General features: G+C 46.8%; 1 protein-coding gene across 2 annotated transcripts; it reads left to right on the top strand.

Annotated features, from left to right (window-relative positions):
- Positions 1-1,619: 1,619 nt before the first annotated feature.
- Positions 1,620-20,006, top strand: EIF4E2 (eukaryotic translation initiation factor 4E family member 2). 2 transcript variants are annotated; one of them, XM_069024253.1, is made up of 8 exons: positions 1,620-1,705; positions 2,447-2,561; positions 3,680-3,814; positions 6,213-6,317; positions 9,175-9,327; positions 9,420-9,556; positions 16,970-17,048; positions 19,537-20,006. In XM_069024253.1, the coding sequence occupies exons 1-7, from the start codon at positions 1,686-1,688 to the stop codon at positions 17,013-17,015; spliced, it is 711 nt and encodes a 236-aa protein (XP_068880354.1). In that variant the 5' UTR covers positions 1,620-1,685; the 3' UTR covers positions 17,016-17,048; positions 19,537-20,006. The 2 variants fall into 2 exon arrangements, with proteins under 2 accessions (XP_068880354.1, XP_068880356.1); XM_069024255.1 differs by lacking the exon at positions 16,970-17,048.
- The last annotated feature ends 3,889 nt before the right edge of the window (positions 20,007-23,895 follow it).

Genomic DNA, 23,895 nt, shown 5'->3' with positions numbered 1-23,895 from the left:
CAAAACCCACAGAAATTTCAGAAAAACACTGCCTGTATATATATGCAATTTATTGTATCAACAGAATATTCTAAATCCATATCCATCCTGATGTAGGTGGTCTTCCCAATAGATTAAGACCTATGTGACTTGGGGGAAGATGTCTTTGAGAAAATCAAGATCCAAGTCAGGGGTTTTGATCAGTGTGAAGCCTTTAGTGGGGTTTAGTGGTGTTCTTTCTTTTTAAAATTTGATAACTGTAATTACTGCATCCTCTGGTGCTCTAAAATCAATCTTTGGAGTGCCTAATAATTTCTAAATAGGCTATTAAGTAGGAGATAGCAGAGTGTGGCCCTGTTTCTCACCCCATAATAATTACTTGGCGCTTGCATTGGGCAATTTCAAGAGAGTGATTGATATCTTGGCAATTTAAGTCATTAGGTTTTGATTCTCTGAAAAGGACCTTTGTAAGAACAGGTCTCCGTAGTGACTTGTGTAACACATTCCTTCTGAAATATTTTGGTAAACTGCTGGTCTTCAGAGCACCCAGATCCCATTTGGGGATCCCTTTTGTTACCAACCAGGATATTATTTATGAGTTTTTGAACTATTTCTGCTACTATGTATTTCTAAATAATTTTCTGTGTCTTCTAAGGTTATGAACACAGGTTTGAGCCCATAAGGATGGGAGGACCAGTGGTAAGGATATTTAGCCTAGGACTTGGGAGGGCCCTTTTCCCTGTTCTGCCATATTTCTGGGATTTCAGGGGTATTGCTGAGACACCCATTGCCTTTGCTTTCAAATAGTAAGGTAGGAATAGCAGCATTACCTCACTGTGCTTTACAAGGATGAATACACTCGCACAGTACAGGACATGTAGTGCCTTACATATGCTGAATACCATTTTTTCATGTTCCTAATCAACAGACTGCTGAGAGATGTTAGTTGTTTAGCATAAATAAGTTTTAAGTAGACTGAGTTACAGAGTTATAATATTGTGTGATTTGTTTTTCGCTTTGCTTGCTTAGCATGAGTACCTGGATTACAAAGGCACTCTTTCCACATCACAAATTGATGGAGAAACTATGGCACTCAGAAATCCATTTATTAACTCTGACAGAGAGCAGAAATTATTGGTCAGAGATTTGAAAGCTCTATGAAAAGATTCTGTGCTCATGGAGTAACCTGGGAACAGATTCATGGAGTGCAAGGAGATGCTGAAGGGGGACGATCACCCTTATCCTCTATGAAGTGTTCATTCTGGAGCTTGCAGGCTCTTTACTGGGACATTTTTCCCGTTTTCTGTGCCATCCCTCACTGTACACGAAGGAAAGAGCGATGGGGAGCGCGTCAAGCTGGGGCTCCCTGTCGCCACAGGAGGCAAGATGGGCAAACCCTTTGAAGAGTAACTGTCTGAGTCCTCAAACTGTATCTACCGGAGCAAAATTAATTGTATGAATAATTTGTAACTCTCTGGCTCGCTCCCCGGCGCCAGGCACCCACGCCCAAGGTGCCGCCCGTGCCCTCAGGGCCGCTCCCGACGGCGCGCTGCCCTCCCCGCCCGCCGTGCGCCGTGTTACGGCTCCGGGGGGAAACGCGGGACGTTATGGCCACACCGCCGGAAGCGGCGGAAGGGTTTCGCGGGCGGACCCAGCAGGGCGGAAGTCGCTGAGGCGAACGGGGGTGGCGGCGGCAGCGAGCGACGATGAACAACAAATTCGACGCGTGAGTGTCACCCCCGAGCCCCCCCGGCCGACCTCCGGTGCGGGGCCTGCACGGCCCCGAGCCCCGCTGGCCCCTCCCGCCGCTGCCCTGGCGCCGGGCGGGCGAGACGCGATGAGTCACGGGGCTATGCACAGCCCCGTCCCTGCAGCCGGGGCCCGGCCCGGCCCCGAGGGGACGTGGGACCGAGGGGTGTGGGCGATGGGCCGGCGGCAGTCCCGCACCGGGGGGTCGCGGGCCGCCTCGTGGCCCCGCTTGTCTCTCGTTTTTTCCGGCCCTTCGCAGGGAATGGGGCGGGAGGAGAGAGACCTGTGGGGTGCTGGGTTCTGGCGCGGTGTCTGCTCGCCTGAGGCGCTGCCCTTGCTGTGCTGGGGGGCGTGGGGAGCAGGGTGGGAGAGCGTCAGCTGAGTTACAGTGACAGGTCTTCCTGTCGGCCCCCTGAATAGCAGGGAACCCTAACAAGTAGCTGGGGTTTCCTGTGGCAGATCAGTATCTAGCACAAACTACTTGAGTTCGTTCCAAAAAGCTGTTTCATGGTTCACTTCGGCTTAAAAGCGTGTGCCCAAGATGCCTGTGATGGGCATGAAAGTAGAAGCAGTTTTTACTGTGTGGGGTCGTCAAGTGTAGATTTCCAGACTCTGGTGGCTCCTGTACCGTGGAGGAGCTTTGGAGCAGAGACTACCTGGGCTTGGTATGAACCTTCTCAGCTGTGTGATGGCTCTCTTTGTTGTTTTTCTTTACCAGATTGAAAGATGATGATAGTGGAGACCATGACCAGAATGAGGAAAATAACACACAGAAAGACAGTGAGAAGGAAAAGAATGATCACGAGAAACCACAGAGTACTACGAAGAGGAAGGTATGGTGCTGGCATCTGCAGTGCACTGCCAGGGCATGGTGTGGCAGTGCTGGGAAGTCAGTCCTCAGTTCAGGGATAAGGAAAGTATGTCTTGGGAGGGCTGTGGTCTCAGTGCATTGTTACTGCTGCAGTGAAGACAGAGGGACTATGTTCGATTTCAATAGTTTGATGTAACCTTTGGAGGCCTCTAATCTGAGGGGTGAATGCTGCCCTCACTAACATAGTTACTACCCTGCCAGGCTTTGGAATGGAAATGAGAAATAAAGCTTCATTTTTCTCCAAAAACAAATGTGGGAGAGGGCATGGGGAAAGGGCTCCTGTCTGACAGGGCAGTGGTGGTTTGAAGGTGGTTTAGCAGGCAGTGTTTGTGCCACTGTTGAAATAACTTTTAAGATGTATCCCTGTGTGTAGTGTAACCTGGTCAAGAAGGCATAAGGCATATATCTCTACTGGGTTTTTTTAATCTTATGTTTAGGAAAACTGTGTGCTGTGTCTGAAGTAATGCAACCCTTGTAAACTTGCCATAATCAAGAGGAAAGTAGAGATGTAAGCCCTGGTAACTCCTGTAACAGCATCAAGTACTACAAGATAAGGGCTGTGATTGGGGTTTTCTCTGTAAGTTTTGACTCCTGGCTAATGAGCTCTCATTAGCCTCTTTTGTGCTCATTAGAAGTCTTTTTAATCAGAAATCAGTGTTTTGGAAATTAAAAAGTGATTGCTGCTCACTGCTGGTGATGGCTTCTGCCAGAGCTGACATAACAAGTTCTAAGATTAATCCTCCCAGAGCACTGGGGTGTTGGTTGCTTAAGGCAATTGGTGTCACCAAAGAGTTTTAATTGCTTTTGAATCATGGCTCATTATAAGTGGAGTTTATCCTTCCCAGAGGAGGAGAGTGTCTTTTTTTTCCTTCCTTAATTTGAAAAAGTTAAGGGTCTCACACTGCCCTTTTTAGTTTATCTTTTTGTTTTCCTTTGAGGCACAATTATGGACTAAAAAAAATACAGTAACGATGCATCTGATGGCTTGAATGGTTGCTTTTATATGCTGTAAATATAATTTTTACCGTTCTCCTTTTTAGAGGAACATACAAGGGGTAAACAAGCTTTTCTTTTCTGCAGGCTGTGGTCCCGGGGCCAGCTGAGCACCCCTTACAGTATAACTACACCTTCTGGTACTCCCGCCGGACCCCCGGGCGGCCCACCAGCTCCCAGAGCTATGAACAGAACATCAAACAGATCGGCACCTTTGCCTCCGTGAGTACCCCCCTGCTGTCCCTGTGTCACTTGGGCACAGCGTGGTCCTTGTGGCTCAGTCCCTGTGTGCTGGCTCTGTGCACACACAGGCCGTGCTTGTGGTGGCAGGAGCAGAGGGCAGTGAGTGATTTGCCAAGGCAAATGAGCTCTTGAATTACTTATAGCAGGTGATGTGTCTTTAGCACTTTTCCTCTGCCCTGTGCTGGACCTCTCTCTGTGCATGGTGGTAGCTGGAATAATAATAGAAAAAAAGAAGAGCAGCCGTGTAGTTCAGTTATGGCTGGAGCAGAACTGGACAGGTCAGCAAGAGAAGAAAGGAACAGCTTTTCTGTTCTTTTTCTGTAAGGTTCCCCCCCCACACTTCCCTCCACCCACATTCCCACCACAAAGACTGTGTTTGGAATAAGCATCTGGAATGCTGTATTTGCCAGCACCTGGTGGCCTGCTGTCTGTCTGGAAGTGATGGACAAGGTGCAGTTTGGTGTTGCAATCAAGTTCATTAAAATGCAAATTGCTCTTCCTTTCCCCTTCCACTCTGTGGTTGCTTGTTCCTGGAATAAACTTGAGCATGTCCTGGGAAGGTGGTGTTGGGTTTTTGCATGGTGCTGGCACAGTAAAACCTCCCTCAAGAGCCCAAGATACACAAGCCCAAGATTACTGTTCTAAAACCCAGGAAGTCTGTTGGCTGTTTTCTTCCTTTTTCTTTTCAATCTGGTATTTGCCCAGTTTTTTCAGGGTCTCTTACAAATGTTCATTTTGCCTCTGTAATAAGAGAATTTATAAAAATACCCCTTTATTCCTTCTGGAGACTGCATAAAAATGTGCCTGTCCAAGCAGCTGGGTTGTGTTAGTGCATGCACACAGGATGAGGGTGGGGAGAAGAGCCTGTTGTTGTGGGTAGTTACTGCTCCTATTACCCCGTGTGAGCAAGTACTTTCAGTTCAGATGGAAAACGTGGCTGCCACTTTGATGATCTGACAATAACTTTTCAATCTGATAAATCAGTGTAGGCTTAACATTGATTTTTAGCTTCTTAGAGGAAAAGCATCATGTTGAATATTCTGTTGTCTGCTCTTTGCTACAAAGAATTTATGGGGGCCATTATAGGCTGGAAGTGCAGCAGTTCTGTTAGGATGGAGAGAGACTGGTCAGCGTATCTGATGATGTGTTTGGGTCCAAATTCTGTTTAGGGAAATTGAAGAGCAAACTTCAGAAAGAATTGTCTTGGCTAAGTCTGGGTTCAGATTTATTCTTGGCTTTTCAGTGGAAAGCTCTAAAAGCTGTGAAATGTGAACCACTAGAGGGCACGTTCCCTCACTGTGGGAGTGTGATTTCCCTACGGATGTTCCGTCGTGCCTGACAAAAATAGATTGCTTCTGACCCCTCCTCAGTCCTGGTTCATAATTTTATTGACTATAAAAGCAAATTCCGGCTGGGATGGCAGAGGTCACAGATTGGAGCAGAATTCCAACTGCTGACCAAGTCATTAAGGTCTCTGATAAAGTACTTGGGGTGATGTCTGACCCCTTCAGCTGCACTGCTGGTCTGCTTAATAGCTATTATCTTACGGAGTAGAGGCTTCTTAAAATATGGAAATTAGTATAATCCCTTCCACTGCCTTGTTTTGTTTTAAAGATCCATCCTTTCTCAAATCCTTTCTTACCCAGAGATTGTCAAAGGATAAATATGCTATTTTTAAGAACTATAAAATATAAGTCCTGTGCCTTACAGTCAGATTATCTCAAACATACACAGGGGTGCCAGAATGGAACTGGTCAAAGTGAAGTTGTCCAAGTGTACCATGGCAGACTGTAAAAGGAAGTAAGAGATATTTTTAAAAAACCTCTGAATAGTGCCTTCCAATCTTAAACTAGCATCAGAATGTATATTTTGTCTTAAAATCTGCATACACTAAAATTAAATACAAAAAATGTCTAATTTGGAGACTTCTGCAGTTTCCATGGTCACAGAGAGCAGTGGTTATTCAGGGCAGAGAGGCTTGGCTGTAGCTGATGCATTTGATTGTATATCATAATCATTGGACATATCCAATGATTGAAAGTTTGGGCAGTAGGATTTATAAGATATGTTTGGAACTGTTCTCCAGAGCAGCTGTTACCTTAGCACAGATTTCTTCAGACAAACACTGAGTGACATTAGAGGCCCCTATTGAATGTTTCAAGTGGTCACCTGGTAATGGAGCCAGTCAGAAACAGGCACGCAAGCTCTGACACTACTGCTGCCTTTTATGTTGCCTAATTAACACCCTGCAAGAGAGTAGAACAGAAGAGGGGAAGGTGGCTCTGGAGAGCTGGTGTAAAAATGGAAGCCTGTTTCTGTAGAAGTCTTGACTGTGAACACTTTGAGCAGCCTCACCGTGTGGTTCGTGTTGTTGCAGGTGGAACAGTTCTGGCGGTTTTACAGTCACATGGTACGTCCTGGGGACCTGACAGGCCACAGTGACTTCCATCTTTTCAAAGAGGGCATCAAACCAATGTGGGAGGTGAGTTGGAGCTCTTATTTCTGCCTTGATATTTTCCCACAATATTTGGGGGGGGGGGGAACCTTCTACAGTGGCGGGACTCTTGTCATTAAATGGCACTCCATTGGATTTTCTTGGGTGAAAAGCTTTTGTCTGGGTTTCCTGTAAACTTGTCCTCAGAATTCTGTCCCATATAATCTAACAGTTGTGCTGCCAGAGAGGGAAGATGGGAAAGTTGCTGGCTGCATCTCCCCAAAGGTTTCTGAACTGCCATTGCCAATGGAGGGATATCCCAGCTAAGCTCTGTGCCTCCCAGTATAGGCACTTGCCTCTTACAGCTGCCTCCAGTAACAGCAGTGCCAGGCTTTCCTCTGGAAGGACTGGACCTCTCCAAGTGGAATTCAACAAAGCTTATAAAAACCAACACTCCTTTTTCAGTCGAGGAAGGCAGAGGTTCATATGGCATATGGTTAGAAGCCTACACACAGAGCTGGAAATGGAAAAACAACTTAGCCTTTTATTTGCTTTTATTTTTTTTGTTCCAAGGCTTTAGTTTGCTTCTATTTCTATCCAAATCTGTTTAAAACATTGAAAAAAATCTTTGCCCAGCTAATCATTCTTCCAGTTCCGGGCCTGCTTCCAGCAATGACCAATAGCATTCACAATATGAGGATTTTATGTGTTTCTCTGAAGTACCTAATTATACTGCTTGGTCCTGAGAAATTTATATGTGACCCTTGTTGGCAATTATTTTAAGCAAGGTGTTTTATAGCCAGTTACTGCAAATACAATTTATATAAAACGTTTAACCCTCTTTGGACTCCTGGTGAGCAAATTCCTCAGACCAGAGTCCCCAAGTTAATGATACCAGAATTTCTATAGAGCATTTCCCGGTAGCCATTTTAAGGTGGGAGTGGAGAGATTCTTTGGTATTTTTACTTCTGGCCCTACTTCCTTCTTATATTTCTAGAAGAGGACCTGAGATCTTGCTTCTGGCCCTTCACTGCTGTGTGCTTTGTAGGGCTTTGTTTATGTTTCTTTCTCTTCCAAACCAGTCCTTAGTTACTGTCATTCTGGTAGGCACATACGTGCCTGTGTGTAGCTCTGATCTTTTTCTGCATACATCTGTGCCTTTTCTGGTAAAGTCAGAAGCACTAAGCATAATATTCCCTGGCAATTTACTGGGCTGCAGATCATTATTATTCTGGTAAAGGAAAATCAAATGCTTGACTGAACTGAATCTTGTTTAACCTGAAAGAAAACTAACAACAACCATAAAGCACATGATACAGCATCTGCCTCCCAATCACTGCTCTCTCTGTAGCCTTGAACTTGCTTAAGCCACCTTTGAGATATTTTTAGCAATATCACTATCTCTTCTGATGCCCATTAGTCATTGTGGGAACTTTGAAGAGTTAAACCCAACTCCCAGTCTAAAGGCTGTGATGTTCACAACTTGGAAAACAAAGGCGCTTAACAGAAAGTAGTTTGCGTCTCACAGGAGTCTGCCACATTCCTAGAACTTGTGTTGATTTGGATGGCTCCTGTCATGCTTTGAGGTTTGTCTGGAGCTGACGCCTTCCCCTTCCGGTCCAGCAGTCCCCTTTCTTACCTGAAAAGTAAGAGTCAGGTGAATGCTGCTGTTATGCTGACACTTCCATGCTTCCTCAGGATTGCTTCTTTAGCACTTGCTGTCTCTGAGAGAGCACACAAATGTTTAGTTTTATCTGACCCCTAGAGAAGCTTTAAGGCTAAAATAAAATTAACTTTATTTCATTTAGAAGGGTTGGGCTGCCTTGCCTGGCATCTTTAAGGTGTGTCCCAGCTTGACAGAGGGGATTGCTGGGGATTTGGGGAGGGATGTCCTGTTTTGTGCAGTCCCCTCTGAGTCATCCTTTGTTCTCTGTTTCTGTCCTAGACCTGTCTTCCCTTACCCTTCCTAACTGCCACCTCTTTGACTTGTTCCTACCTCTCTGTCTTCAGCTTTGGATGGGAATTTGTTCCCCTCTCACCTTGTAAGATTTCCCAGCTACAGTGTTGTACCAGAGAATGCCACAGTGTTCTGCACAGAGGAGAAGCTGCTCTTTGACATAGCTGTGCGTTCTGGGGAGCAAGGGAGGCTGTAGCAGTTTCCAGCTTTTTGTCAGCTTCAAGATACAGAATCACAATATTGAGGTGACAGACTGGGTGCTTAGCATAAATTTTTTCTTTTATTCTCTCCCCTCATTTTGGTTATTTCCCTGGGTCACCACAGTCTGGAGCAAACATTCAGCTGTATGATGTGTGATAAATATCAGTAGTTCTCGGAGAACACAGAGAACACTGTGTTAACACAACTTGTGAGCCCATTCCTGGAAATGTGGAAGCAAAATGTTTATCAATTTTTTGCTTGCTTTTAAAATACCACTTTGCAAACTTTTTCGTGGCCTTCCATGCTCTGTGATGAGGGGGTTCTCCTGTTTTACAGGGATCTTGTTTTACAAGCAGAACTACATATACAGTGGATTAGACAAATGGTGAATGAGTCTCAAGTTTAGGAATAGTTTTAAAGTCCTTGCCTCTGGGTCTGTTTGTGCAGATTGGTAGGCTGGTGTTAGTCTTTGCTAGTGGGATCAAAACACTGCAGCTCAAGTCTTCAGAGCATAGAACTTTGTCTGGAAGGCCGAGGGCCATTGTTTCAAGTACTTTGTATTCAAAGTTAGTGGTTTTCCTCTGTCTCTGCTCGTACGGAGGAGAAGTGAAATAAAGTGGTTTTGCTTGAAAATACCTCCCTTGCCCCACCCAATCAATATCTGCTCCTGTTTGTGGCTCTGCTGTCTTGTGGGTAGCAGAAAAATAACTAGGAGAAAACAAATCAATTTATTTCCCCTCTTCCTAGGATGATGCCAACAAAAATGGTGGTAAATGGATTATCCGTCTGCGGAAGGGCTTAGCATCACGGTGCTGGGAGAATCTTATTCTGGCCATGTTGGGAGAGCAGTTCATGGTGGGGGAAGAAATCTGTGGGGCCGTCGTCTCTGTCCGATTCCAGGTGAGTGCTTGTGGGAACTGGCACGTGCTGCCGTGTGGCAGGGCTGCAAAAAGTGCCCCGTGCTCACCCCTTCCTCCCGTGCTGTTGTGCAGGAGGACATCATCTCCATATGGAACAAGACAGCCAGCGACCAGGCCACGACGGCCCGGATACGCGACACGTTACGAAGAGTGCTCAACCTACCTCCCAACACCATCATGGAATATAAAACCCACACCGATAGCATCAAGTACGTGTGCTGGCCAGGGGGGTGCTGCAGGTTGCATGCGTGCTCGAGCAGCTCAGTGCACGGCGCAGGCGTTGGCACAAGTGCTCGTGTGCGTTAGGGCTGTTCCTGCAAACTGAAGTGCAAACAGCAGCAGTTGTTGCCAGCGTGCTTTGAAAGCCAAATTCCTTTGTTGTTGTCATGCTGTTGTTAGGGGTGTTTGGTTCTATGAGCAAAACCTTCTTCTTTTTAAGTGTGTGATCCAGAGTTATTTTAACAATCTACCCAGCCTGTCACTCAGGCTTATGGGCAGCCCAGGGTGGGACTGTGACTTGATGTATTCAAAGAGAAGATTGCAGTAGGGGGTGGGGGGGAAGAATCATTTGAATAAACAGAGATTCTGGGGAGTAAAGTGCGGAAGCTAACAGGGATTTATAGTGCCATTAGACTTATAAATGGTCTTGGGAAAGTGCTGTGTGAATTTACAGTGCTGTACAAATGATTTCTAATCATAATAAACGTCGTATATTAAGTCTTCCAGGCCCTGGTGACAGAGGCTCTTTAACAAGACTAGAAGATCATGGTACACAGAGAGGACAGCTGTATTTTTAAATAAATGTATTATAGCTTACCATATCAGGCCATTCAGGGTGACTTTTATTTCCCACAAAGTGACAAAAAATTGCACATAGAGGTATTAGTTAGAGGTGAGTAATATGTTGTTTTTATTTTTTTCTTAAGTGTATTATAAACCAATACACTGATTAGGTCATATTGGTTAAATTAATACTTGAAAAGGTGCACACAGAAAAAGAAGTGAAACAAATGAATAAGACACTAATGGGGCAGAGAGCTTTCTAATCTTGCCTGTAATGAGGGTGCAAATATCTTTCATGACTTTCTTCTATCATGCTGGCTTGTTCTTTCCACGTAATCACCCTGTCATCAGTCTGCTGTCAGACAGTTTGATGGGATCAATCCTGGTTCTAGCAGACAGCTAGCTTTCAATTTTGAGTGTGGGTCACTAGTAATTATACAGAGATCTCGCTGAAACTGCCTGTAGGCATCTAGTGTTCCATGTGGCCTTCCCTCCTGTGTGAGTGGGAAAGAGAAGGGGATGATTTTTTCCGTGATTTTGCCAGTGGTGTTTCTCATGCACTTTTTGCCAGGAGAGGGCACTAGGGACTCTCTGTCCATGTTGGGAAACAGCAAAGTGCTCATGTGGACACACAACAGAGTATTTTACTCCTGTTCAGCAGCAGCAGACTGCGGACTGTGGTGATGCGGCTTTGTGGTGAGAGCAGGGAGGTGTTTGACTTCTCTCAGGCTCTGTAGGAAAAGCCGTGTATGGAGCCAGCTATCCTAAGCTGTGGTGGTGGTTCATATAGCAAGTGTAAAATGGGAATGATATGGCCTTTCCCTTGTGAGCTATTGCCACCAGCACTTCCTAGCACAGAGAATACTGCTATAGCAATGTTTGTGCTTGCTGTGGCAGGTGTAAGGCCTTGAGTGATGGTGCATCCAGTAGTGTGGCATCATTTCCCTACACCAGTGTAACATGCTGTGCTTGCTGCCCTCTCTTCCTGCATAGCATCCAAATTTCGTTTTCTGCTGCTGACATGTGGTGCAAAATGAGCTTGTCTGAGAATAACAGGTGTTGGAGGTATCGAGTTTAGTAGCTCAGATTACAGCTGGGAGCAATTCTTAAATAGAGGCTGCCTGGCTTGTCTCCCGCTCATTCTTCTGTGGGTAGGAGGGTTAGTCAGGAATTGCTTCGATGATGTCCCAGTCAGGTAGGTCTAAGCAGTTAACCTTCTGCCATGTAGGGCATCATGAAAGCCCCTTTTTTTCCCATTGCCTCGCTTGAGCTGCAGCAGTCTGATTGCAGTGCTCTCCAGCACCTCCTTCCAATGGCACTGGTGTAAATTCAGAGCAGAACTGCTGTTGGTGGAGTTTCTGTGTAGTCATGCACAGACCAACTTCTTGTGCCTCTCTTGCCTCGTACCAGCAGGCAGCAAGGGGCAGCAGCTGCAGAGAGGTGACGGTGGCTGCTTTGCGATGGAGGAGAGCAGGACAGCCCCAGCTTTCACTCTGACTCTGCTTGGCTTAGCTTCATATCATTAAGGTTCTCTCACTAATGAAGAAGCTCTTGTGTAACTAGTTCTATCCTCCATAAAGTCTGGCTCCTTTTCCTCGCCCATCTATCAAGTCCTGTTGAAATACTGTCCGTCATGAATAAACTCCACTTATGCTGCACATGTACCATGTGATTTATGACTCGGGAGGGCTTTCTAGCCAGCACTCTATATTCACACTCTGGCTGTGTTTCATGAAAAGCTCTAATGGAAGAGCTGTGCTCTAGGCTTTGTCAGGGCTGCCTTTCGAGAGGGGCTGGTGGCATTTTTCATTTGTATGGGCTGCATCTCTCCACTAGAGCTCTGCTCATGTGCGGGGCTTGATTGGCATTGATTGTGCTTCAGGGAAGGGAGCATGCTTAGCAAGAAAAGAACAGGCGTTTCTCAAAACCTTGACTTTTAGGTAGTGAATTGACCTGGATTAGCTTTTGACACACTGTAAATGAATGCTTCTGTAGAAATTGCTAGCATGCCTCTCACTGTGGAACCTGAGCCCTGTGTTTCAGGTTTTATATATTCCTTTTGTGATGATCATTTCATATTAAATCATTTCTAGACACCATTTTTCATGAGTTGTCAGTGAGACTGCAGCCCCCTTTGTTTCAGAAAGTGGTGGTGCTGCCAAGCTGCATTTGAAAAGTACCTGTTGCGTCACAGCAATTCCAGGGAGCTGTTCTGCATTCTGTCCTTCCTGCTCTCAGTGGTGGGGCTTGTGCATTTAGCTAGATAAGCAGATCTTTCATTGCAATTTTCCTGTGTTTGTCCTTTCTCTTGCTTGTGATATTGACGAGCTGCCTAAATCCCAGTGAGTAGAAGGGTCAGCCCAGTCTGTATGAATTTCCAATCTTGCTAAGAGAACTAGAACAATCTCTTGGACTCTGCTTAATTCCAGGGGATTTATAGTACCTTAGACATTACAGCGCTGAGCACCTGAAGAGAACATATGCGACATTTTGTGGGTTACCTTGTTTCAGTAGCTGGAGAGAAATTGCTTCTCTTTGTTCCTTCAGAGGTGCACTGAAAGAGGTGCCTTCAGATGCAGTGAACCGCTTAATAGGTTCAGTTCATCAGTGTTGTTAACCTTGGAGGTGACATGGTCCAGAAGTGACAGTGGCTTATGGACAGTGGTACTTCCTGTGGCTTGGAATTAAACAAACAAAAAAATCCCAACAGCCTCTTTTGCTGCTGTAGGAGGTGCACTGTGCTTTTTTGAAAGCATAATGTTGCCAATCACAGCCTGGCCATGGGTCAGTGAAGCCACTGAAATATTTGGGTATCTGTAGTGAGTGAACTGCAGTTGGGAGAGGGGTGAAGGGGAAGTGATCGCTTTTACGTTTGACTTTTGAGCCTTGCAGCATGAAGTTTTTGGCTGCCTTGCATATACCTTTGCCCTGCCTGGGCTTATCAGCCTTTCTTTTCCACACTGATAACTATGTGGTCAGTGACCATCTTTGTTGAAAGCTCTCACCCCCAACACCATCCAGGAATCCCAGGCAAATCTAGCAACACTGCTTCCAGTGTCAGGAGAGACCAGAGCAGTGGCCATCAGCAGGTTGCCACTGAGCAGGCTGGTGTGGAAATGTTTTGGTTGCTGTGTGACATTATGGATTGTCCTGTCAGCTCTAAAGCAAGGCTTCTTTTTCTGAAAACAAAGCTTCGCTTATTCGTGAGTGCCTGCTGCAGTGAGAGCTGAGCAGGGTATAAAACTATCCTTTCCTTTCAAAGTCACCACTGATAACTAATGGGATGGCTCGAGTAAATGAGAAGAATAGTTGATCTTAATAGAGCTGGCACTGGGTTCATTTCACTGCAGGCAGTTGGAGGAAATGGCCTCAGACTATATTGTAGGTAGGAAACAAGAGGATATCCTATGGAGGGAATAATGCACTGTAAGAAGACTGCAGGGGTGAGGTTCTCAGGACAAAAACAGAGGAATGGCAAAAAAATTGAGGAATTAGGAAGAGAAATCCCTGTGGAAGTGGCAGGTATTGGGCAAGAAGATCGGTGTTTGTGAGAAAGCTGGTGGTAGGGTGTTTGTGAGGTCTCCCTTGTCACAGCAGAGTTCAGCTAATTCTGTAACTATTGTGGTTTTACAGCACTGGTTTCCATTTGCTTGCTAATTTCCAAAACCTTACGAGAATTCCTCAATGCTGCTGTTCTAGTTGTGTCACCTGTGCCTTTGACTGTGTCTTTAATGGTGTGGGCAGGGTTAATCTTGCCTACAGAGAGAGGGTTTCCAGATGGGACCCTCACACATTGATGCCTGTGAGGGGAAGGCAGGTTGCCTTGGGTCTTGCCAGCTATAAAGCTGCATTGTTTCACCCTGATCCATTCAAGTCTGAGAGCAGGAATAAAATCTAAAGGAGAACAGTGAGGTTCCAGATCTGATAGCTGTCTTCTCTCCTGAGTCTCTGCAATACTGGCTTAATTCATTTATCACTCCATTCTCCAATTGCAGCAAAGTTTCCAGGTTGCTGCAAGTCTAAGCACTTGCATGGACCTGGTCTTTGAATTGATGGATTCATTGATTGGTTCTCCATCACCATAATATGCTTTATTCAGAAGTATCCATGACTTTGTGAAAGGCTTCCTTATCTTGGTGGCCTGTCTCTTACCAAAAAGGTGTCTATAACCTATTTATTTCATGTTTTTTTCAAGGAGGTCAGTTTAGTTGTGTTTATTAAGTCATGTTATATTGCCTTTGCTACAAGTACTGCCAGATAGGTGAAAGAATTATTTCAGGCTAGAAGGTCATCCTAGATTTTTTTTCAAGCTGTTAGTCACAAAGTTCTTGTCTAAATCCCAGGGGAAGCACCCAGAAAGAGGCTGTGCTGCTCTGGACACCTGCACAGTGTAGTGAGTAGTCAGTGTGCTGGCAGGTTCCCCATGGGCTGGCAAAAGGGACAGATTTTGGTACCCTTTGTAAGGCACCATAAGTTCACTCTGAGCTCTCTGAATCCTTTCTTAGCTGGGCAAGGAGATGGTAAGGAGCAGGGTTGCACAGAGAAATACTGGAGGCAAACTGCTAGGACTTAATTGAGGATGTTTGCAGAAAACAGCTAGTGCCACTTGCACAATGATGATTTGGAAAGTCCCTTGAAGCAGCTAAGACTGCCCTTCTTCTTTTTGCCGGAGTCTTCCTCTTTTTTTTGCCTTTTTTTTTTTTTTCTTTCTTTTTCTTTCTTTTTTTTTTTTTCTTTTTGGGGGGATAACAGCTTCTTTTCTCATTTTTTTTCCTCCAACTTACTTGCTGGGGCTAAAGGGAGCCCTGTCTGGGTCCTGACCCTGGGCAGTGGGGAAGAAGATGGGAAGTTTCAACAGTTGTGGGTCAGGAATGAGTGTGGAAGAACAGCTCTGGCTGGCTTTATTTAGCCTGCTAATGTTTCCATTTCCCATCTGTTCAATGGAAATAATCTAAGTGTTGGGGATCAATTCACCGAGTATCTGATCGCTGTGCAGACAGTATGGCAATAAGGTACTAAAAATGTCTATACATAAAAATAACCTCTTAGACTCTCTGGCACTGTGCCTTTGGCGTGTCACAGGTCATAAAGATTCTGCCAGATGAAATTAACTGGCAGCCTTGTTCGGTATGGAATGAGAGCAGCTTGCTCTCCTGGCATAGTTTAGGTACATTAGGACAGACACATCCTGGTGGATTTTTTCAGTCAAGTCAGCAGATAGTTGGAGTCATTAGTACTATAATATATATGAGGGTCTTGAATTAAAAATTCTTGGCTGGAAGAGCTTTTTCTCTGTCTGTGAGGACAGAGATGAAGGACTGTGTGCATGATGTTATTGGGATGTTGGAACAAGGAACTCCTTAGTTTGAAATGGGTAATAAATTATCGATTATGTTGACAAATAATCTGCCCTTGTGTTCCTTCTGCTAAGAAGTTACAAGTTTGGGAAAACTATGGGAGAGGAAAGAGAGATGTGATTGTGGGTGATGGGAATGTATTAGAAATACAAGGGAGGCTGGAGGGAAGACATGAAGGTGGAGACTTTGACAAGTCTGGGGATGTGCAAAGCTTACCAACAACTAAGAGGCCTCAGATACACAGTTTCTCTTCTCCCTAACTTTCTTCTGGAGAGATGCTGTTGAACCCCAAGGTCTCTGTGTTTATTTGGGCTATGACTTACTGGGAAAGAGCATGTGACACCTGAGCTGCCTTTGCAAATGCTATTTGGGATCTTGACTCTGAGGCTCAGGTAAGAGCCAGGTTGGTGGTCTGGTTTTGGCACAGGTGCTGACTAACACAGGGTTTCCATTTCTGGACTCTCCTGTTGTGTTGCAGTGGCCTGATGAGGCAACGCACAAAACAAAATGTGAGGTAGCTGAGAAGTACCAGCAAAAAATTCTAGAGGGTGGTCTGAGTTTATGATTCACCTGGATTCCTTTTAAGGTCCCTCCAGCTCCATGGGACTCTGTGGCTTCAGTAAATGGCTTGGCATGTGCTGTAGGCACCAGTACTGTTTTGCTGGGCATGGAGAACTATGAGGTTCTTTGATGACTTTGATCCCAGAAGATAATGGTCATGCTCACATTAACCTCAGCATCTTTTCCCTGAGAGGGTTTTCACAATGCTGCCTTCGTAAAACCAACAGCAATTTTTCAGTCTGCTGCCTTCATCCATCAGTAACGTTCTCCACGTTGCAGTGGAGTGCAGTGCTAGGCCTCTCCCTTTGACTTATCTAAGAACATTTTTTTTCAAATAGCTGCGATGTTTTTACTGGGTCGTCATTAACAATGCAGGTTTACAGTAGGAAATGAGACTTCCTAATAACAATTGGATTCTGCTGCCTGTTGGAAGAATTTTGTAAGAACTAAGCTGTGTGGCATTAAAAGAAGCTCCTTTTGGGGGGATTACCTGCATATGTAGTATGTGGTAAAGCATGAAGCCAGTAACTGGCTGAGTTTAACCAGCCAAGGAATGTGATAATCCTTCAGAAAGACGTAACATGGGCTATTTTATGAGCAATAGGAAATGGATATTCCATTTGTGACTAGGAAGGTCATACCTGTCTCTGGGTATTAATGTGGCTTTATCACCAGCAGCCAGTGGGAACGCTTCATGTCTGTGCAGAACGCTAAAGCTGCCTTGTGCTGTCAGATGTTTGGCTGGATTTTAAGGATGCTTCTATCCACTAGGGTGATCAGAGAATATTGCCTTGCTCTCTGAAGACAAGTGCCTTTCAAACGCCATTGAATGTTTCTGCTCTCGTTAAAAGTTAAGAAGCCTTTGATCTGAAGTGCTATTTTTTGTTTTTTATTTCATTTTTTTTCCCTCTGGCTTGCCAGGGCCTGGGAGGAGTTTCATGGCCTGGTGAACAGCAGTGGCCGCTGATCGAACGCTCCCCCTCCCTCTGTCACACCCAGGGTAGGGCCTCATCTTTCTTCCTATGTGACTTCATGGCATACCTCTCAGCTTCCAACCTTCTTCCCATGGGCTTGCCTTACGGGCCTGATGGTGGGCCCATTCTGCTATTTGTTCTTTTCCAAAGGTCAAAAGGATTTTTTAAAGTTTTTTTTGACCAGACACCAGCATTTTCTGTTGAGGTGCTGTGTGCTCCTTTGCTAATGTGTCCTTCCTCTGTATGAGGCACTTGTATCCCAGACCTGGTCCCAGGAGGCTGAGAGGTATGTCTGCAGCTTGGGTGTGTTGCCTAGGGTTGACTGTATCAGGTATGAAGTGGTAAATCCTAAGCACATCCAGGTGATGGACACTGAGAGAGGCACCTGGGGCCTGACACACAGCTCTTTAACAGTGGGCTGGAACAGAATAAATTAGTTGGTCAGTAAAACCTTGTTCAGGAAGGACACCCAGCAGCTGCTGTAGGTAGAAATAATAATGTTGTGGCTAATGAGACAACCACCTGCTACTGCCGGTAGTGTCAGCCAAGATGTGCAGAGAAGATAGCCAAGGTGAGCCCAGGGCTGCTGGGAGCCTCACAGCTCAGACTGTTTTTCCCCCAGTGCCAAGTTCCCTGATAGCAGGCCCTTAAGAAGGGCCAGCAAGAGGCCTGGCCATGAGAGTAGGGTTGGTGTTGCCAAGTGGGATCGCTGCTTTGCTGAGTGCCAGAGCAGAGGAATCTACTGGAAGGACACATTTACATTACCTAATTCCCATAACTGGGGACTGAAATGTAGCTGCTCCAACACAGCTGAGCTCTGAGGAGCTGCTGGGGATCCCAAAACCTCCCTCAACAACATTGGGCAAGCAGTGTTTTCATACCTTGCTCTGAAGTCATGGGTGAAAATAATATCTCTCTCTCCTCACAGGTTTGGCTTTTTGTGAGGCTCAGTGTTTACAAAATATTACACAGGCACTTGGTAGTGTTGTTATTGTTAGATGACATTCACATGTCCTTCCGGAGGAGGAAACCAGCTCACTTCATGAAATACCAGGCTCTGAAGGCAGCAAATGTGCCAAGGGCATAGGAAAACAGTGGCAGAGTTCATTTAGCTCTCAGCTATATTGGGTGGCCTGTGCTGAGCACGGATAAGCAGAGGGCCTGGGGCACCCCAGTGAAAGCAAAGGGAGGGAAAATGTAGTAATCTGTCCAGGGAAGAGCCAACTAAAGTGTGCTGTCCTCCTGAGGCAGGTGACATAGGTGGAAGTCCAGTATGGGATAGAAAGCCAAACCATTGTTGCAAATTAACCAGAATCCAGTTAATGAATCCTGAATCACATTCCCAAATGGCAGCCCAGCCAACTTTTCTGGCAAGTGCAAAGGTGAACCCCAGTCTTCTGCAGATGGCCGCCAGCATGGTTTTTGCTGTCATGCTATAGCAGAGTAACTTTTTAAACTCTCTAAAAAGTGGTTTTTACTTCCTTCTGCTCTTCCATTTCTCCAGCCCACCTCCTGGAGGTGTTCCAGTCTGTGCTGGTACAGCTGCCATGCAGCTCCTGGCAGCACACAATGATAGCTCAAGGGTTTGAGTGGAATTTCACAGTCCTGCACAGCACCTTGCTGCTGAAGTTGCTGCCTTTGCTCTTCAACCATTTGGTGTGGTATGTCCTGGGGCATCCCTAAGTGTTTTGGCTTGGGCAACTTACAGCCCTGTCCCTGTTTAGAAGGAGCTGCCAAACCTATCCTCTCAAAGTAATTGTAATCTCATTTGTTTCCAACACACCACCTTTCTATTAATGTGGAAATACGCTTTGCCTGTTGCTGGTGCTCACAGGCTGGCAGTAAGCAGTAACAGATTTCTGTAACCTGCCCCATCTTCAATTGCTGCAGTGCCATGAGACTCTACTGAGGGAGACTGTGGGCCAACACTCCTTCCTTGGTCAACAGCCTCTGAGGCTTGTGGCTGTACTCACATGAGTAGAAGCTGCTGACGAAACTCTTCTATTTAAACTTGAGGGAAACATCCTTTTCAGATTAGATATTCTTTTAAGGTAGGAGAGATCAGAGAGCTAAACTTGTTGACAGTATGACTAAATACAAGGGACAGAGGCAGGGGGAGGTTGGTTTGATGGTATATTTGTGCTCCAAGCAGAATCCCCAAGATAAATTTTCAGTAAGGAAGAGATCTTGCAAGTTGTTTAAGCACCAGAATCCATCAGGGAGGTTTCCACACTCTATCATGTGCTTTGCTCACAGGAGATGACAATTTTTTTCTTATTGGACGGGGATGAACCAGGATCTCCCTCTGTTCCATGTGTTCTGGAATGACAGCTGACCTGTGTGAGAACTCTGTAGTTAGGAAGCAGATCTGCATAAGAAGTTTAACAAGCGTTGATTTTGAGTGATGTACTGGGATGGCAACACTGGTAGCTGTGGTGGGGGGGAATGGGGAGGTGCTGTGATCTGAAGGAATGCACATTTTTAACCACTTTTTTTCTTCCCTCTGTTTTCCAGGGATAATTCAAGCTTTCGAAACACAAAAATCACATTGTGAGAACAAGAGTTGGCACTAAGCTCCTCTCTCCGTGTTGAAAGCACTGAGAGTGCCCTCCGACCTCTGAAGGGACTCATGGGCCACTCTCGCACTCCTCCCTGGGGGAAGGATCCATCTGAAGCCCTCCAGCAGCGGTGACAATAGAGGCCGATTTTGTCTTACACAAACTTTTTTTTAGCAGTGGGGCGGGAGGCAGCCTTTCAATTAGCGGTGGGCCCTCGGGGCCGCATCTTGCAGCACTTTCCTCTCTTTCTCTACATGGCATGCAGGATCTCTGGGATTCTGCCTCAACATCAGAGCCTTTTGCTGAGGGATACCAGTATTATAAATCTCTCTGCAGCTGGGAGGAGCATCCCAGTTGAGAGTCAGCCCTGTGGTTTTCAAATGCCCCTTTTCAGTTCTGCCAATAAATTATTGGGTCTCTTTGTTTCTTTCAGTCTCTTTTATTTTTTGGCTCTGTCTGAAATTCGGTGGGGTGGTATTTCTCTAGGTGACCTGCTTTGTCTTTACCTCTTCTTCATACTCCTAGGTTAGCAGGGCCATGTACCCACCCCTATTTATTGTGGAGAGGGATGTGAGCTTCCCTTAAACCAGGGCAAAGATACGTTTGGTGTCGGTTGCCTTCACTCTGTCTGTCTCGGTAGAGAGCCAGCAGCACTGGCTGAATTCAGGGCCAAGCCTGCTTCTGGTGTGCACTGGGGTTTGCAAGTCTCTGGGCCCCCAGTGGGTGTAGCAGAAGAGGGTGATGGCCCAGCCTGCTGCTCATTGCTGCGTGACAGCTGCGACCAGAAGAGGGGCTGGGAGTGACCCCCTGGCCTCCAGGGTGAGCCTCAGATGATGGGTTGTTGCCTGGAAAGCCAGCATGGCTGCAATTTGGATGCCACGGAAACAATAGGAGCTAATTATTTCCTCTGATTCTGCTTGACTACAACACTAATTGTACTCATTAACAGCTCCAGCCTTTTCTCCTTTTCCTTGGGGAATCGCACAATTGCCTTTCATTTTTAATGGAGCCTTTGCCTTGGGCCCAGGAGGGGAGGCTGTGGCCAGCGATGGGGCACATCTCCTGCCCCATGTGCTCTGTGCAGTCCCCCAGCAGAAGGGGCTGCTTGGGCAAATTTGCTTGTGACTGCAGAACCAGCAGCCCATGTCTGGGACAATTACCAGCCTTGGGGCCTGGGAGACCTTCAGCCTCATGACTCCAATTGGAAATTCCTTGTCTTACTATTGAAGTCTAGATTGAAAGCAGCCAGGACTGGCAGAGAAAACAGTTTAAAACATTCAGTCTTCTGAAGGATTTGTTTCTGCATTGAGGGTGTCAGTTCTAGGCTGTCTCTTGAGACATTCCTTGCGCTAACAGCAATGACTAAGTGCTCCCCATGGTCAGGCAGTTACCACCTGGCTGGGCAGGGAGCAGGGCTGTTCCCCAAGCTGTAGTGGCATCCCTCTGTGTGTTTATGGAGACTCAGGGTCCTGTTCCTGCTTTTGGCACTTGTCACCAGTTCTCAACCAAATGCTCTTTTCCAGGCACAGTTTGTTTTCCCTGCTGTGAGCAGGTACTTCTATGGCTGCTACTTAAGATTCCTTTTAAATACAACTCTCCCCTGCTGCTCTCCAATATTTGTTAGGGGGGATTTAGTTGTAATTACATTTTGGCAATCTAAGCAAAATTAGCTTTGCAAGGCAGGGCTGGAATACTAGCTGCAGGTTCCTTTTATTCACAGCACATTTAGCTTTTTGCAGATGACATCACTTAGGGCTTCAGTCCTGTTGTTGTGCCCAGCTGTGCGTCATGTCCACCTCTGTTATTTCATGTACTCACCCGCTTCTCGCCTCTGATGCCCCTTGTCGAAGCTGATGCTGATGAGTGCAGGCTTGCTATTAAATCTGAAAATGCTGCAGTCCTGCTGTGCTCTCCCTCAAATATGCTTTGCGAGTGAGCTGTGGAAGAGCCCTTCCTGGGGAGGCTGTTCCTCTCCTCCCACTGCCCCTGTGGTTGAGATTTGGAGGAACTCAGCAGAGGTTCCTCTTGCTCAGCCTTGAGGAGAGTGAGCTGGCTGGGTGTGGAGTTTGTCCTCTTTAAGACTACTTTTCCTGAGGTCAGGAGAAAAAAAGTGTTTGATCAGTGCCAAGCACTAGGTACCTTCTATGGCCTGGAGAGGGATGGAGCCAGACTGATTTTTGAGCTGGACTTTTGTCTTGTGGTCTGCTGTGTCCTACTAATGAGAATGGTGAAAACATAGGCATGAGGTTGTTTGGGAAGGGAAGGAGCTTCTGTTGTGCTCTAGAAAAAGGTTTCAGATCCTCTTCATTCAGGAAGGAAGCCTGTAGCCATGGGAGCCCCAAATCTGGGGTGAGTCAAGACCTTTCCTGCTTTCCTTATCCCAAAGGCTTTGAACACCCTTGAACTTCTTTAACTCCCTGCAAAGTGGCTTATAGGAAAACTGGAAGAGCTTTGAACTCCTTTGAGCCCTGGAGCCCAAAGAAGAGAATTCCCTTGGCCTCTTCTTTCCCAAGGGGATGCTGAGCTGTGCTGGGCTCATGGGCGCTGTGTGTGTCTTGCTACAGCTGGGCAAGTGGGGGCTGATGGCTCTTCCCAGCCCACAGAGAGAAAGGAGTTCTCTCTGTGGAGGGGAGCATTTGGAGGATGATATCACCTTGTCTTAGTGCTTCTTGATGGAGTGTGGGCACATGAGGCTGATACTGGGCTGGGGAGGCTTTTCCTCTCTTACTGCACTCCCCCTGTAACCTCAGAGGGTGACCTGCAAGGTGTTCCCACACCAGATCCTGCAAGGTGCATCTGCTGCCCAAGATCTGTGACATCCCAGCTCTTGCTTTTGTTCTTGTCTCTGGAATGATAAACCACAGAGATGTCCCGAGGGCTGGTAAAACCACTACTTGGAGATTGTGGAGAGTGTGGTCTTGGTCATGTGCTCCTGGCAGGCTGGAAGAGCTGATCTGTTTCCACTTGTGCTGTATGGACACGCTGGAGCCTGAGCTCACTGGAAGAAGCAGCACCCCTGCAGTGGTAAGAAGTAGGTGACAGTACCAGGCCCTGGAGACTGGCAGCAGGGCAATAGGGAGCCAGTAATCAACGGGAAATGGCCAGGCAAAGACAGACCAGAGCTCATTAATTATGCATCTTCTTGGGGACAGAGTCTGGGGGCTGTGGACATGCCTCATGCTCTGGTTTGGGCAGCTTATGGCAGCTCCTGGCTCTCACAGGGCTGGGGACACTGGGCCAGGAGGGTCTGTCCCTTCAGCCACTGAGAGGACATTGCTGTGGCAGGACAGGAGTACTGTATAGTGTCGTCACTTACCAGCAAGACTGGGGCCAGGAATACAGTGCCCCAGGACTTGGTCATCTCACCTGGGTCATGGCCATGGGAGGTGACCCAGGCAGGGTCAGCCAAGGTCCTCTGAGCACCCCTGCCTGCACTGGTGAGCACCATCCCCACCTCCTTTAAGGTGCCAGCTGGGAGCTTCATATTCACCTGGTGTTGGTGCTGTGGGCACTACACATCTCGTAGGGGATAGGGCAGGAAAAGCCGCCTTGCAGAGAGCAGGGACAGACTGGCACAGCCCTGAGTGGTTCTGGGCCGTGACCAGGCTGCAGACATTCAAGAAGTGATGTCTCAGCTGCTGTTGTGTTTTCCTCCCTCCTCCATCCATGCCCACAGTGCCCTCACCTCTGGCAGGCAGTGCCAGGGGCATTGTGGGCAGTAACCAACTGGTTTTCTCCCAGCAGCAGCAGAGGCAGCCGGTGCTGGGCCTGTGAGGCTGATGCACGTGCTGGAGCCAGATACAGGTGGCATGAGCTGGATCACAGAGAAGCAGATGCTGCTTGCCACCGTTCCCAGGCTGACCTCTCTCATCTCCCCTGCCAGCAGGGACAAAGCCAGGGGGCCCCAGAGGTCACTGAGGGGCACAGGGGGATGCAGCATTGCTGGGATGGGGGGAAGGGGCTGTGCTTGACAGAGATGATCCCATAGGGCAAGGAAGGCTGGTGGGGGAGGGAATCCTGCTGATGCTCCCAGCAGGAGGGATGCCAAAGGGCACACATCCCTGAGGGTGTTTGGGTGCCTGGTGGCCCAGAGTCTTTCCACCTCAAGCTGCTTGCTAGGGATCAAGGACAGCACTTTAGCTGTCCCCAAGAGCCATAGTCAGGGCATAAATGGAGGAAAGAATTAGCTGCCACTAATCCCATCCATTGTTGGCCCCGAATGGGGGGCTGTAGCTATGATTCCTGCCCCACTGCCATGACAGGGATGACAGTGTTCTCCTTTATCCTGGGCTTGAATTTGTAAATTTGCAGTGGG

This window comes from Aphelocoma coerulescens, chromosome 9 (genome assembly GCF_041296385.1).
Source record: "Aphelocoma coerulescens isolate FSJ_1873_10779 chromosome 9, UR_Acoe_1.0, whole genome shotgun sequence".
NCBI classification, from domain to species: Eukaryota; Metazoa; Chordata; class Aves; order Passeriformes; family Corvidae; genus Aphelocoma; species Aphelocoma coerulescens.
The sequence above is the reverse complement of the archived record's forward strand: the minus strand, read 5'-3'. Positions and strand labels throughout refer to the sequence as shown.

Coding starts and splice junctions, on each gene's coding strand:
- EIF4E2 (XM_069024253.1), top strand. CDS start 1,686: ATGAACAACAAATTCGACGC. Junction 1,706..2,446: donor ATGAACAACAAATTCGACGC/GTGAGTGTCACC, acceptor TTTCTTTACCAG/ATTGAAAGATGATGATAGTG. Junction 9,328..9,419: donor TCGTCTCTGTCCGATTCCAG/GTGAGTGCTTGT, acceptor GCTGTTGTGCAG/GAGGACATCATCTCCATATG.